General features: G+C 49.9%; 6 protein-coding genes across 6 annotated transcripts; 2 read left to right on the top strand and 4 right to left on the bottom strand.

Moving 5' to 3' along the window:
- Positions 1-4,177: 4,177 nt before the first annotated feature.
- N7477_008899 (sugar porter family MFS transporter) lies at positions 4,178-5,917 on the top strand (the record flags this gene model as incomplete). The annotated part of the gene is made up of 2 exons (XM_056970562.1): positions 4,178-4,391; positions 4,455-5,917. 2 exons carry the CDS (start codon positions 4,178-4,180, stop codon positions 5,915-5,917), a joined length of 1,677 nt encoding a protein of 558 aa, XP_056820594.1.
- Positions 5,918-6,201: 284 nt separating this feature from the next.
- On the bottom strand, positions 6,202-7,258 carry N7477_008898 (NAD(P)-dependent oxidoreductase; the record flags this gene model as incomplete). The annotated part of the gene is made up of 2 exons (XM_056970561.1): positions 6,202-7,092; positions 7,211-7,258. The coding sequence occupies 2 exons, from the start codon at positions 7,256-7,258 to the stop codon at positions 6,202-6,204; spliced, it is 939 nt and encodes a 312-aa protein (XP_056820593.1).
- Positions 7,259-7,699: 441 nt separating this feature from the next.
- Positions 7,700-8,679, bottom strand: N7477_008897 (putative DSBA family oxidoreductase; the record flags this gene model as incomplete). Its single annotated transcript, XM_056970560.1, has 6 exons — positions 7,700-7,781; positions 7,838-8,154; positions 8,212-8,339; positions 8,387-8,427; positions 8,478-8,556; positions 8,646-8,679. 6 exons carry the CDS (start codon positions 8,677-8,679, stop codon positions 7,700-7,702), a joined length of 681 nt encoding a protein of 226 aa, XP_056820592.1.
- A 1,093-nt stretch (positions 8,680-9,772) lies between these two features.
- Positions 9,773-10,334, bottom strand: N7477_008896 (uncharacterized protein; the record flags this gene model as incomplete). The annotated part of the gene is made up of 2 exons (XM_056970559.1): positions 9,773-10,122; positions 10,184-10,334. The coding sequence occupies 2 exons, from the start codon at positions 10,332-10,334 to the stop codon at positions 9,773-9,775; spliced, it is 501 nt and encodes a 166-aa protein (XP_056820591.1).
- Positions 10,335-10,648: 314 nt separating this feature from the next.
- Positions 10,649-11,701, top strand: N7477_008895 (uncharacterized protein; the record flags this gene model as incomplete). The annotated part of the gene is made up of 5 exons (XM_056970558.1): positions 10,649-10,901; positions 10,956-11,185; positions 11,233-11,286; positions 11,338-11,448; positions 11,504-11,701. 5 exons carry the CDS (start codon positions 10,649-10,651, stop codon positions 11,699-11,701), a joined length of 846 nt encoding a protein of 281 aa, XP_056820590.1.
- Positions 11,702-12,632: 931 nt separating this feature from the next.
- On the bottom strand, positions 12,633-14,441 carry N7477_008894 (MFS transporter; the record flags this gene model as incomplete). Its single annotated transcript, XM_056970557.1, has 2 exons — positions 12,633-13,828; positions 13,856-14,441. The coding sequence occupies 2 exons, from the start codon at positions 14,439-14,441 to the stop codon at positions 12,633-12,635; spliced, it is 1,782 nt and encodes a 593-aa protein (XP_056820589.1).
- Between the last annotated feature and the right edge of the window lie 267 nt (positions 14,442-14,708).

Genomic DNA, 14,708 nt, shown 5'->3' with positions numbered 1-14,708 from the left:
CAGATGCTGTTTCTTGGTTTTCAAGAGGTCTTTGCTACTTGTAGATTTATGGACCATAGCAATGCCCTAGCACGCTGCAATGCCCTATGTAGCACCTTGCGGTGTTATTCGCTCTTCACCTCCACATTAGACTTCACCCTTCACACTTATTTTAACATTGTTTCCAAAGGCATTTCCCTTGCTCTGCACGGCATGTGGACTAATCTTTAATTCGTGTCCCATGTATTCGTAGCCTGAAGCTCACGCATTCTTTTTACCACTTTAAATACCAATAGCGCAGTCGCCAGCTTACATGTTTATAGGTGAAAAGGCGGTAGCTGAGCCTACGACCACCGGGATTCATTGTCAGAACCTCATTCTTGATCATGGTGATCTCGGATCTATTAATCGAGCTATGGGCTCTTGTTCAGGGTTCACTATAAGCAAAGGCCCCTTTTACTTTCTCAATTCACTAATCCACTCTGCGAGGGAACCTCAATATTCAGTTCCTTTCTCCCTCTGAAATCAGTCTCAAATGACATGTAACATCGATCTATCCGTCTTTTACGCGTGGTTGAATCAGCCATAGGCGAAGTGGCGACTTCACCTTCATATATTGGCTACGAACCTGCTCAAGCATGAAGGCTCCAGAAGCTACATGTACGTAAATTCCATTCAACTCCCGGAGTCGAAGACCCGAGCGCCCTGGTGAACACGATAACGGGTAAATATGGAGATGCCCACTTGAAAGAGGAAAGGTGATACCAAAAACATACCGGGAGGTATGTGGATTGACATGGTCCCGAAGTATCCACCTGGGCATCCCGACATGCAGGGTTGACAAAGCAGTGGGCTTTTTCAATGACACGGGCTACTCAGGTGGAGTAAATATATCTACTTTGCATCTCCAGTTGGTGAAATCCAGCACTGAGCATTCGATTCTCGTCGAACAGAATATGTGTCTGTTTGAAATGTTGCACGTATACATACATATGATGACACGTCCATGTGCACACCGTACAGTCCATGCACAAGCTCTCTCCCCTCAATTGAGCTATTCCTTTTCAGGAACTCTACTGCAGGCAAGACGGGGTCCTGATTATCTTCCGGATCGACATTGTCGGAGAAGGGCTCATTGGTCCAGTGAGCCTTGCCGGGACCCTCACATCGCTGACATAAATGTCTTGGGGGTTTTGGGGCATTGAACGATCGAAAGGAAGATGGGGTAGGGCCAAGGCAGCGGGGATATTCCAAGGAACTGGGAAGATGGAGTTACTTTCTCATTGCGTGAAGAGTGGAGTAGGAGAGTAGCATTGTGACGTGGATGAGAGGGACTCGTCGGATGAGGAGTCCAAAGTCGATGCCTCCAAGATTTGACCTTTCGTCAGCGTCTCAATGATTGCTTCTCTACTTTTCTGACCTCATCTTCTGAAATGTTCCATGATCCAAGGACTTTGTGGAAGCATCAGTTTTGGTGGTATGGAACAAGATACATATAATGAATTCTATTGTTATTTTGGCATGATTCTCACTGTTATGATGTTTGGCATGATTCTTATTATTATGATATCTGGCGTAATTAGTTTCAAGCGCCATATGCCTTCATCTCTCTCGTTAATGCCTCCATCTCTCCGGTTGACGAGGACATTGCCTGATGGTTGGGATCTACCTACACTGGCCGATGAAGGCAATGTAGGGAAGCACCACCTTCCCTCTTCGGTCTTTGGAGGTCTTTGCCGCACACTAACCCGAATTGATTTCTGGCGTTGTCACTTATCTCCATGGGTTCGACACCCATGCTGCACCTGCTCAGACACAATCACACAATCTGTACTGTCCCTAACATGCATTAGTGTCCGTCAAAATATCGCACCACTTTGGGGAAGCCATTCAGCCACCGATTGCGAAGTCCTCGAGGCCCTCTTTTACGGACCTAGAGGCTATGATTGTTAGAAGAGGCGCCGCGCTTCGTGGCTTGCAGCTATTGATGCCCGATTTAATCCGTTGGAACGTAGCGACACGGTAATGAGCTGTCTACAGAGTTACCGTGAATGAGGTCACCGTTTGAAGTAAACTACAGGATCCGTCTCTTGTAAAGTACACATTTCCACCGAAGGGGATCCGCTTTCTCACAAGCGTTACGTCTCACCGTTGTCTAGACCCTGTCCAGCTCGGGGAGGAAGGCCGACAACCTTGGAAGTGGCTGTCATGTCTCATTTCATATTTGTGGAATTCATTTTTCCCAAGAATGGATAACGATTCAACCGGCTTTTAGTTTTTCTAGTAACAACTTCGTAGAAAAATATAATTGATGATGCTATCGCTATGATCAGCTCCGTACAGTACAGCCTTGAACGACATTGATCATTGCTGACAAGGTTGGATAGCAAATTGGCCGACGCTAGACCTTGACGGCACACAGTCACCGAAGGCCACAAAATCTCTAGATCGCTTGCATGATCATGGCATGTCAGCATCTGATTGGAGATTACCTAGGAAGGAAGGAGCGTTCGCACCCCTTTTTCTTTTTTTCTTTTATTCTTTTTTTTTTTCAATGATTACAATTCATGATTTAAGTTCGGTTAAATTGGCACCGAAATTTCCCAGGTACGTTCACCGCAGATCACGGAAGAGGCTTGGGCTGGGTGGGGCGCGACAATGACTGGTTTGCGCCCGGTGACGCCCAGACGCCCAGTCCGAGTCGATCCCGTCTTCGGGATGCCGAGATTGATGGGTGGAAACTTCAGGAGCTCTAAGAAAAGTGTAGTCCAGAGGGAACAGGAAAAACATCTGATCTAGAGATGGTCATGTAGATGGGAACTGCTCATTGCATGATGTATCTATGGCCTAGGGCGATGCACGGTGCCCTGCAGCGGTGGTCAACACGGGCTCGATGCCGAGTCAGTCGGAATCGGGACAGTCGCAGGCAGGGCTCGGTGTGCCGATTTGGGTGTGGTGGAGCCCACGGCAGGCTCAAAGGATCGCAAATCTCTGCGCGGGACTCGTCCGAGGGCTCATGGTGGGACCCGAGCCTGAACAAACTGCCCTCCAGTCTGTCCACTTTGAAGCTCTTATCAGTGCTACGGTGAACTTCCTTCGGACCTTGTCTCTACTGGAACGTGCTCGGCGAAGATTCTATATAACATCAGCTGAACCCAGGACATCAGAACGCCCTTTTTGCCGGTTTGAATGCGTAGAGACCAGCTTGGACGATCATTGTCCAAGCTTGGTTCGGCGCCGGCCCTCGTCCCTGCTGAAGAACCCCACGTCCGCCCCACTGAGTAAACAGAGATTTCTATAGTACTGTAGAAATGATTTCCCTTCAATGGACACTGGGAGGAGCAAGTCAGCCCACTCGTTTCAGTCTGGCTCTGACCATTTCAAACCATTAGCCGACTCGATCAAGTAATAAAACTCGGAAAATGGCGTTCGTCAGGTGCTCATTGTGACGACATTGGAACTACCGTCTCGAGTCGAGAGACTATACGCATTACACAGGGCGTTCAACCACGGAAACCGTCCGTTGTCAGGCACATCCCTTTCATGCGCCGTTTCCAGGAGACCCAGTGGCCCTAAACTGCTTTTCGCAGGTTTCTAGAACAAGTGGCAATGCTCGGCACCCCCTTGCTAAGAGAGCTGACTCTGGGGTGTGTAGACATTCCACCGATCACGGTTTCTCGCCACCAGGAATGTTCCGCAGAGAACATGCCACTGCATCTAGAAAGGGAACACTCAACCCTAACACATCCAGGGTTTTCCCCTTCCCCCTGAGAGGACGATCGGACCTTATCCAGAGCACAAACAGCCAAATATAGTCGGGAAGACAATGCGTGCAAGGACTCACGTGGACATCCCCATTTCCCTCGTCAAATGCCTTCTTTTTTTTTCTCCACCCTTTGGTTCTCCACCCGGAAACCCTCCACGGAGGGTGAACTATGCCCATGGAGTGATGGAGTAATTCGAAATTTATCCTGCGCCCAATCCCGGCGCAAACGTGGGACGCAAGATCTGGGCCCCCGTTTTGACCCTGCCATGGTACCCCAAGGGAGATGCCGAATCCGTAGTCATGGTGTTGGTGTTATTTATTAATCTCCCCCCCCCCCCCTTCCTCCTTTGTTTTCTTTTCTCTCCGTTCCTCTATTCCTTCTTCCTTCAATCTATTGGACCCAAACTATTCTCCACGGGGAGTGTATTCATCATGGGTGTCTCCAACTTGCTCTCCAGCTTCAAGAAGCCTACTGAGGAGTCCCGTTTCTCCTCTCAGGCTCCAACTCCTTCTCGTGCCGATTCAACCAGTGCCGAGAAGGACAACCTGACCATCGATGATAGTCCCGTCAAGTATTTGACATGGCGCTCCTTCATCCTGGGTCTGTGTGTCTCCATGGGTGGCTTCATCTTCGGTTACTCTACTGGTATGGTTCCACTACAGATCGAGACAATATACGCCGGATGCTAATTGGTCCCTCCCCTCACAGGTCAAATCTCAGGTTTCACTACTATGTCCGATTTCAAGATGCGATTCGCCGAGTACAATGCCGCTACTGGGGAATATGTCTTCAGCAACGTCCGTAACGGTCTGATTGTCGGTCTTTTGTCCATTGGTACCATGATCGGTGCCCTCGTTGCCGCCCCCATTGCCGACAGAATCGGCCGCAAGTTGTCTATCTCCTTCTGGGCGTTGCTCCACATTGTCGGTATCATTGTGCAGATCGCCACTACCGACAAGTGGTACCAGATTGCCCTCGGTCGTTGGGTTGCCGGTCTGGGTGTCGGTGCTTTGTCCAGCGTCGTTCCCATGTACCAGTCCGAGTCTGCCCCCCGTCAGGTCCGTGGTGCCATGGTCAGTGCTTTCCAGCTGTTCGTTGCCTTCGGTATCTTCATCTCCTACATCGTCAACTTCGGTACCCAGCGCATTGACTCCGCTGCCTCGTGGCGCATCACCATGGGGATTGGCTTCGCCTGGCCTCTGATCCTGGGTATTGGTACTCTCTTCCTGCCCGAGTCCCCCCGTTACGCCTACCGCCACGGCCGTATTGAGGAGTCCCGCAACGTGATGGCCAAGCTTTACGGTGTGCCCCCCAACCACCGCGTTATCGCTCAGGAAATGTCCGACATGAAGCAGAAGCTCGATGAGGAGAAGGCCGCGGGCAGCGTCCCCTGGCACGAGGCGATCACCGGTCCCCGCATGTTCTACCGCCTGATGCTCGGCATTGCTCTCCAGTCTTTGCAGCAGCTGACCGGTGCCAACTTCATTTTCTACTACGGAACCTCCATCTTCCAGGGTGTCGGTCTCAGCAACTCCTACGTCACTCAGATCATTCTCGGAGCTGTCAACTTCGGTATGACTGTTCCTGGTCTGTACATCGTCGAGAACTTTGGTCGCCGTAAGTGCCTGATGGCCGGTGCTGCCTGGATGTTCATCTGCTTCATGATCTGGGCCTCCGTTGGTCACGAGATCTTGCACTCCAACCCTACCGATCACCCCGCCGGTGTTACCATGATTGTCTTCACCTGCTTCTTCATCGTCGGCTTTGCCTCCACCTGGGGACCCATCGTCTGGGCCATCTGTGGTGAGATGTATCCCTTCCGCTACCGTGCTACCTGCATGGGAGTTGCCACCGCCGCCAACTGGACCTGGAACTTCCTCATCTCCTTCTTCACCCCCTTCATCAACACCGCCATTGACTTCCGCTACGGTTACGTCTTTGCTGGCTGCTGTTTCGCCGCTATCTTCGTTGTCTTCTTCTTCGTCAACGAGACCCAGGGCCGTACTCTCGAGGAGGTCGACACCATGTATGTCCTTCACGTCAAGCCCTGGAAGTCCTCCAGCTGGGTTGCCCCCGAGGGCATCGTGGCTGACCTCCACGGTACCCGTGAGCCCAAGGAGGGTGCGAGTGAGCAGCAGCAGCACGAGGGTATTGAGATCCGGGAGGAGTAGATCTTCTTGAAATGTGACAATTTCCCCAGACCAAAAGGGCTGGCGGGCCATTGGCGTTATGTATTTTTCCAAGTTATGACTTCTCATGTGTATATTGAACACTCATCTCTTTTGCTTGAATTTTTCCCTAGTGGGAAACAGGATCTAATATGGATCGAATATGGTCATGATCAAAACCATAATACAATTCAATCTTCACAATCATGAAACCTCCATTGTTCTCATTTCTCATACGTAGGAAAGATTTAAATCGTTGTTGTTGCCGTAATTCCTTGTGGGAACATCTATTGGGTTTCAAAGTTCATCCCCGCAGCCTTTCTCGCCGCTCCATAAACACCTGCAATATCACCCTTTGCACCCTGTTCAGCTTTCACATCCTGCAAGAATCCATCCGTAACCTCAACATTACGCATCCGCTGACCACCCTCTTTCGCCAAGTTGGACGCATGCCGCAGATCCTTTCGCGCCAGATCAACAGCAAACAACGGCTCCTCACGCTTATAGTAATCACCGGTAATCATACGCTCCGCGTACTTCGCAAACGGTCCGGGAGCAAACAGATCCAACCACTGCTTCATGGGCCCCGTGCCAAGTCCCGTCGCATCAGCGGCAGTAAGTGTCTCGGCCAGAACACCAACAGTGTTCAAGATGAAGGTATTGCCCAGTAATTTCATGGTCGATGCGCGTCCGACATCGGTATCCGCGCCCGTCCCCTCAGACAGATCAATGGTCGCCTTGGCAAAGACACCCTCGAGGAACGGCTTCACCTTTTCAATAGAAGCCTGCTTCCCAGCCGGCAGAGCAATCATCTCTCCGGCGTCCGCCATAATAGGCGCGCCGAAGACGGGACACGCGACGAAGCCTGCTCCACGGGCAATGTAGGCGGCCTCGGCGCGGCGCGAGGTATCAGGGTGAACCGTCGAGCAGTCGACAAAGGTCTTGGATGACAGATCGATGTTTTCGGAAAGGGTGCCGGCGATCACATCTTCCAGGGCGGGGTCATCGCCGACACAGACGAAGATGATATCGGCATTCTGCACTGCTTCAGGGATTGTGTTGGCGACTGTTGCTTTGCCGTCGAGGGAGGCGGCGAGGGTGGTCGCACGGGCTGTGGTGCGATTGTACAGGATCAGGCTTGATTGGGGACCTTTCTTGGCGATGTTGGTGCTCAAACCCTGTATCTTGTTAGCTCTGCGATTTTTAGTGTTGAGTGTTGAGTCTTTCGAGTCTGGTAGCGTGGACGTGTGGAGAGGAAAGGAGTTTGAGCTGCAAATCATAACAAATATCACGTACACGGCCAATATTGCCGAGGCCAATCCAGGCGACGCGAGTTCCAGACATGATGAATAGATAAAGGTAGATGAATCTTGAGGAAGAAAACAGAACAGAACAGAACAGAGCAGAGCAGGAAAGGCAGTGTAAGTTCAAGCTTTAACGTGGGGCAGCGTGGGGTAGCACGATATCAGTCGAACCGGGGCTTAGGATTTATCCGAGATTTATATTCCATACACGACAACCCATCAACAGGAAAGGCTTTTTATTTAGTTCTGAACTAGCTAGACCCGATCTATTACTATCGACATCGGTCTTCGGATCGAGATTGCTGAGCCGTGACTCAATGGAGCCGAGGCCGAGATGAATTAATGATGCGGGACGTGCGGATCGTGCGGATCGTGCGGAACGTTCGGGCCTTGAGCGTTTTCCGATCTTGAATGTCATCACTGCTCTCGATCGATCCTAAAGAATCCCAGCAAATCATCTTAAACACATTTCGAGAATCTTCTATAGCCGGGATTTCCTGGTATTTTCAAGAATCGCGACGTCCTGGAAAGGCAGATCCAGATACTGCCACATAAAGGCAAACCTGCATCAAGATTAGCTTAGCGCCCCTTCCACTCCATGTCTAATGCAGACACTAACCGATCACTTCCGAAGAATGGCTCCTCCTTGCCATACTTATTTCTGACCCAGAACCACGGCGCCCCGAATGCACCTTGATCCAACGCTTTTTGCGTATTGGCCGTCAGAGCCTCCTTGTACTCCGGGCTCTGAGCCGCGTCTAGGATCGCCTTGATTTCCTCATCGGAGTAGTGATGGGACTTGAGCAGCTTGGCCAGATGCTCTGGCTTGCTGATGTCGATATTCTTGTGGTACATCCACTCGGAGAGCGAGAGGAAGGTGGTTTCAAATCGCTCCCGTGAATATGTGCGCTTGATATAGATCATACAGCGTTGGGGCTAATTGATGAGCCGGGGACTCAACGATAGATACCGGGGAGAAGGGGGAATGCATACCATGATGGAGAGAATAGGGAAGAAATCCGGGTTCTTGATCGGCGGCACGCCAAAGTATTTGCATGCGCGCTCAGAGTCAAACTTGGAGTAGTTTGCTTTGGCGGGTAGTGTCCATGGTGGTTTGTTTCCTGATTGTATGAGAATAAATCATTCATAGATGTATTGGTTCACTTACCAGAGCCAACGTTGATGCCACCAAGAAACACAGGATGGAATCTTCAAGGGTTAGCTTGACATCATGAGATGGACTCGACGGAGACGCTCACTCGATCTCCACGCCGTGCGACTCTAGTGCTTTCCGATTTTTTCTCAGAAAGAGAGTCGCATAGTACGAGTAGGGCGAGACTAAACTTATCAGCTATCCGCCACACGCCGAATTGATCTAAGACCTGCATCTGCGAATGCAGGCGAATCGAGTGTCCAAGGGGCCATACCGCAATCCACGTACGCGTCAATTTTGCCAGACATGATGAAATATTGCGGATTCAAACGATGAGATGATCAAGGAGCGTCTGGGGTCGGGTATATAACATTCGGTGGCCCTCGGGTGGAGTAGTTGGGGGATGGACCGAGGCTGTGGGGTTGATGAGTGATCAGGAATTTCCAAGTCTGGCGATGCACTACAAGTCTGTGCGTCCAACATTGGAATGTTTGTTTTATGATTTCTGTTATTTATTAAAAAGTATTACGTACACCTGCATCTTCATCACCATATTTGGCATGCTTGACAATGCCGTACGGATATCCCGTCGAGGCCGTACGGACCGTAAGTAAGGCTTCATCATGAACAGAGAAAATGGTGGTAACCGGAATTGAATTGGGTAGTTGCTTAATCTATCTCCAACTCTGTCTTGAAGATGCATCATGCACTGCAGGCATTGGATTATGCCTGAGGCCACACATATGCTATTATGTCGCCGGTTCTCCCACTACACTACATAAGTTGTTAATCTTACCCTACCATTCAGACATATCGGGATAGCGATTACGAATACCTTGGATTGAGTAATAGATAAGTAACTTGGATGGTGAAGTGTAGTTTGATCAGTGTACTTTGACCAGCGGGGAGGTGGTCTGACCAGCGAATCCCATGCCAAGGAAGTTAATACTAATAGTCAATGTCGAATTCATTGTCATATTCCTTGGAATCCTGTATCCAAGAATCCTCCACTTTAAAGCTTGACAAGGTTGGATCGCTCACAAGGCTGTGATCAGTTTGAGATCCTGAGCAACACTCTCTGGACTCACCGCTTTCTTCCAACATGGACAGAAGAGAAGCTTGCTTGTGGATGTAGGCAAATGTTTCGATAATTTGCTGGCGATGGCTGTAAGTGATGTCTAGTCGAGACCACTAGGGTATAGTTAGCGTGAGTAGACATATGTCTCACAACTTGTGACGCACTTTTCCTTGGCAATTTAGACGAACAAAATGAAACTGATCATGATCGGTAGAGAGACCGAAAATGACATTTTGAACACTGTCCTCATCATCTCGTTGTCTACGAATCATGCCTTAATAAGAATTAGTCTCGTTGCTATAGAACCTAGGAGCGAAGAGAGATCACTCACCCATGTACGCAAGAGCCTGAGGAACACCGTGAGAAGACTCCCCTTTCTTTGTTTCCACGATGACGAAATTGACGGCCGCGTTATCACTCCCAGATGACTCAATGTACCACAAAGAAAACACAGGGACTCCCTGTAGGCGGTACATCCCCTTCTTGTAGACAACTGGCTCGAAAAGAAAACGATACCCGGTTGAGAGGGGGACCCAGGGCAATTCCGGAGTACTTGGATCAGGGGATGTAGAGTGCACCGCACTGAGAAGAAGGCCGAGCCGAAGTCGCATTGCGACTTCATGCATTCCATCAGACCGGGAGACTGAGGCGTCAATCATGTTGAGAAAGAACGCTAAGCAGATTTGAGAGTCAGGGATCAACTCGGAAATAATTCCTGGTCAAGTCAAGCTTACCGAAGTCACCTGGCATGTCAAACGAGACCCGAAATGGCGCCCAGTCCACATCATCATTTTGAACTAGATCAAAGATGCTTTCAACGTCTGAGAGTTGAAGCTTCTCGACTGCCAATGAAGGGAAGTGGCAATCTTCTGGTGGAGATGCCATAATGAGGCTTACCGTCTTGGATATGCTGGTTTGGAAAGAGAGGTGGAGGAAGCACTATTGAGCCGGTTTAAGAAGAGATGTAGGAAGAGATATGGAAAGTGGTGTAAAAAGATGTGTAGGAAGGAGAGCGTAAAAGAGAGCTCCGAGCCTTTTTGGGTGTCGGAGAGAGAGACTCACCCTGCCTAATGGAGGCAGTCACGCTAGACGACCGCTCCCTTTCTGATAAAAGCAGAATCCTCACTTCCTCACTTCCTCTTCCCCTTCCCCTGCCCCTCCTCACCGTCTTGTGTTCATACTTGTCCCGCTCGTCCAAGATGCCCAAAAAAAAATGGAAAGAGGAACTTCGCAAATTCTTGAGAGGCGAGCCGGCTGACCCGACTGATCAGGACGATCAGAAGTTTTATTCCCTGTGCCAGAAGGCTGTGAATGAGCAAAAATCCATTTTCGCAGCACTTCCCATCTCAAGTCTCAATCTGGAGGAAGTGCAGGTGATGCTAGGTCTGGAGCTCACACTTGAGGACCCCGAGCTTGCAGCCGTGACCACCGTTGCGATGTCATCGGAACTTAGTAGGTGATCCTGGATCCAACAAGGAAGCTGACACATTGCTGACCGAAGTCAAGCCAACGTCCTGAAAAAGATCGAAATGGCCACCTTGCGAGGTCAACCGAACGAAGCCATTATCCGAATAACTGTCGACATGCTAATTATCTATGCTCTCGATGCTGCCAGGTCGAGGAATTCGACCGGTGCTCGTTCTCTGCCTACAGGCGGAGAGACAATGGGGCTACGGTCCAGTAAAACAAGAAAAAAAGCGTCGCAGACTAGTGGGGAAGCCGGACTACGCAGTCTGGTATGGCGAGATTGAGGAAACGGAACTGAATGTTGTTGTTGTGGAAGCGAAGAGAAGAGAGTACGGAGCAACTGGGCTACCACAGTGTCTGGCATATATGGGTAAGTATCTGATCATTGTTCTACCACGATTGAGATTTAATGCGCTCCTAGGAATCGTACATAGGCTACGGAAAGAGGCTGGCAAAAAGAACTGCACTGTCTATGGCATGGTTTCCGATGACCGACACTTCTGCTTTCTTAAAATCAATGACAACTCTCAGGGTATGTTGATCTACGATCTTCAACTGAGATAAGTACTGATCTAATCATCAAGTAGTGGTCCGAACGTTATCTGCGAACCCGTGTTAGAGACTACAGTGAGATTATGGGTTTACTCGTACATTTTTTCCAGAAGGCAGCGATGATGTCGCCTACTCATTCGAAGGAATCGTCTCGACAAACTCATATCAAGGAGAACTCCGGATCTACAGTTTATTCGTCAGCGGATGGTGATTCCCTCATGGGTGATGCCTAGCTTTGATCCGCTCGTTTTCTACTCCAATCTCTCCCTCCCTTTTAGCTACTTTAGTAAGGTCGTTCAGCTTTATGACCTATATGAACTTTGAATTTTAACTTTTAACAAAGAATTCAAGTCAAAGAAGAATTGAGATGGATGTGCAGCAACGCAAAGTATAGACAAAACAAAAAATAGTCGTAGGGTTGTGCCAAGCCTTTTTTGTATGCACCCCAGGATCCGATGCAGCTTATACAGCTTATCATTCAGACCGATCGCTACGGTTGCAGGCAGTGTGTGTGTGTGTGTGAGTATGTGTGTGTCGTCCAGACTGCATTGTCAGGCAGCCATCGAGCCGTCACCCATTTCAGTAGATAAAAAGTGAAATATTCTTTGACCTCACTCCTCACCAATATCACCGGCAGATTTGAGAATGCCTTAAGTGCTAGGGACGCATTGAGAACTAGCAGGGTGAGCACTTTGAACGGAAGAGGCCCGCGCCAAGAGTTGCCGAATGCAAAGAGCAAAACCAAACGACAGGGGAGCCCTTGGGAGATATGTTGGGGGAATCCTCACGTAGTTTGCCAGAATCTCTTCGTCAAAAGTATGCTCTCGAGTAGCATTGAGGATGTGCTGATCGAGATACCCAGGTGATTTCAAACTGACATAGAGTCAAGAAGCTCCTCATCATCAACACCAGTCCTTCACATGGTCGGACGGGTCTGATATGATATCTAATGGTCCCCATGGGATGATGCACCAAAGGAAATATTTGAAATTTGAGTCAATTCAGTTCAATTGACGAACGAAAGGGCCGAAAATATGGCTGATTGGCTTGGAGCGGGAAACGAGTCTGTCTTCGTTGAGCGAGAAACGATCCAATCTTCGGACGGGTATCGGTAAATCAGCCGGTGCTCTTTCGATCTGACCATAAAATCCTGGCATTGATTACTCATTCCTTCCGACTGATAGCAGACTGGCGAGTATTCACTAAATCCAGGTCATATGGGTTCTCCTCGTACTGAGTTGCAGTGGGAATACGATGCATCGATTTTCCTGACTGACGAGATGCTCTTGAAGCAAAGCGTGCAATAGTTGCCCGCGAAGGCACAGTTGATAAGGTCTCGCTGTCGCTGCTTTCATCTACCTCGTCATGATTGATGGTCTTCTCCTCCACCTCTTCCCTCCGGATCTCGGCCTGGTTCTTTTCAGCGAGTCGACGCATGAACGCATCAGCCTCAGCCGCATAGGTGCAGCGTTGGCGGATTTGAGCGCCGTACTTGTAGAAGATAAACGGCAATGGCACACAGAGAACCGAGAGGAAGGCTGGGATGGACGACGCCCAGTGAATGCCTAGGTTTCTGTACATGTATGTCGTGAAGAGAGGGAATGCCATGCCAAACAAGGAGCGGAGCGCAGAGTTGGCTGCCAATACCGAGGCGGCGTAGATGGTGTATGAATCAATGAGATAGTTGAATACACTCAGGAAGATGAGAACCATGCCGAATCCGAACGGAGCACCCGCAGCAATCGATGCCATCCAATGGATACTCGGCGCGTTTGTCCATGCAAACCAGAAGAGGCCGATGGGCAGAGCAATACCTCCAATCATACTCGGAGGCAGTCGAATCTCCGGGGGAAGACGGTCAGTGGTCTCACTGCACTTCTTTGCGTAGCGCATGTTCTCTGGGAAAGTGTAAGCCACAGCGAGAACCATGCCGACTAAGATACCCAAAAACGCAAGACCACCCACACCCTCGCTCCACCCCCGAACCTCTTGGAAGACGATAGGGTAGGCCGCGAACAGCATATAGAGAGTTCCGTAGATAATCGACATATAGATGGAGAACAGAAAGACGATAGGCTCGCGGAACAGCAAGATCCAGGGTCGCGAAAGGGCCGTCTTCAAAGTCCTGCTCAGAGGAACAGGGCCGCGCTCGATATCAAGCTTACTGCGGTAGACTTTCCCGGTCAATTCAGACAGCTTGGCAGCCCGGCGACGCAGCAGAACCGGAGCATAGGTCTCTGGCAGCAAGAAGATCATGCATAGCCAGAGAACACCTGAAAATGCAGCCAGGAAGCCTTCCACCCAGCGCCACCCAGCTCCAGTGGCAAGGAATCCTCCAATGATAGGGCCAATAGTAGGACCTCAGAATGGCGCCGCAGCAAACAAACTCACCGCAATACCACGCTGAGAAGCAGGAAACATATCGGCGATGGTGCCACCTGCATTACCAAAAGGCGAAGATCCGAAGCAGCCTGCTAGGAATCGAAGAATGATGAGAGTTTCAATGTTCTGCGAGCCAGCAGCACCTGCATTAAATGCCGTCAAAAACATATAGCTGAAAGTGAAGATATGACGACGGCCAAATATTTCACTGAGCGGCGCCCAGATCAGGGGTCCAATAGCGAAACCAAGCACGAAAAGGGAGACTCCCAGGATGACGATCTCTTCCTCGACACCGAATTGGGCTATGATCTGGCTCATTCCACCTGAGTATGCCGAGGATACCAGCGCAACAGCTAGCGTGACGAATGAGACCAAAATCGTGATGGCCCATTTCGTGACGTTGCGAAAGTTCATGGGGTTGCGAGGATCGTTTGGAATCCATGTCACCGCATAGGGATCTTCCTCTGTGCCGGAGCCCGGGTATGGATGTTGAGCGACATCCAGGGTGATGACCTTCTGGTCAAAAATCAGACGCCAAAAGGGGATCTTGGAAGGAAACAAGGCCTCGCCTCCAGCACCCAGAGCTTCCATGATGATCGAAGCCCACCACTGGAAAGAGCGGTGTTTTGGGCTAAGACGATGGAAAATCAATCTAATCCAAGGTGCGCCAGCCTTGCCCCTGAAATCAACAGATGCAGATCGCGACCAGGCAAGACTTATTATAAAAAAAAAAAGGGGAATTCATCGACACTCCTTTTGATGGAAACGAAGACTAATCTCGAATATCGCGCCCCACTCTGATTACCGGTAGCCTCGGCATTTGCCTAAAAGAGTTAGCTATAAATTCAGGCACCGTGT

This window comes from Penicillium maclennaniae (assembly GCF_028827695.1).
Source record: "Penicillium maclennaniae strain IBT 15551 chromosome Unknown utg000007l:1.0-4884863.0:1.0-4888362.0, whole genome shotgun sequence".
Classification (NCBI taxonomy): domain Eukaryota; kingdom Fungi; phylum Ascomycota; class Eurotiomycetes; order Eurotiales; family Aspergillaceae; genus Penicillium; species Penicillium maclennaniae.
Note: the sequence above shows the minus strand (reverse complement) of the source record. Positions and strands in the feature narration are given on the sequence as shown.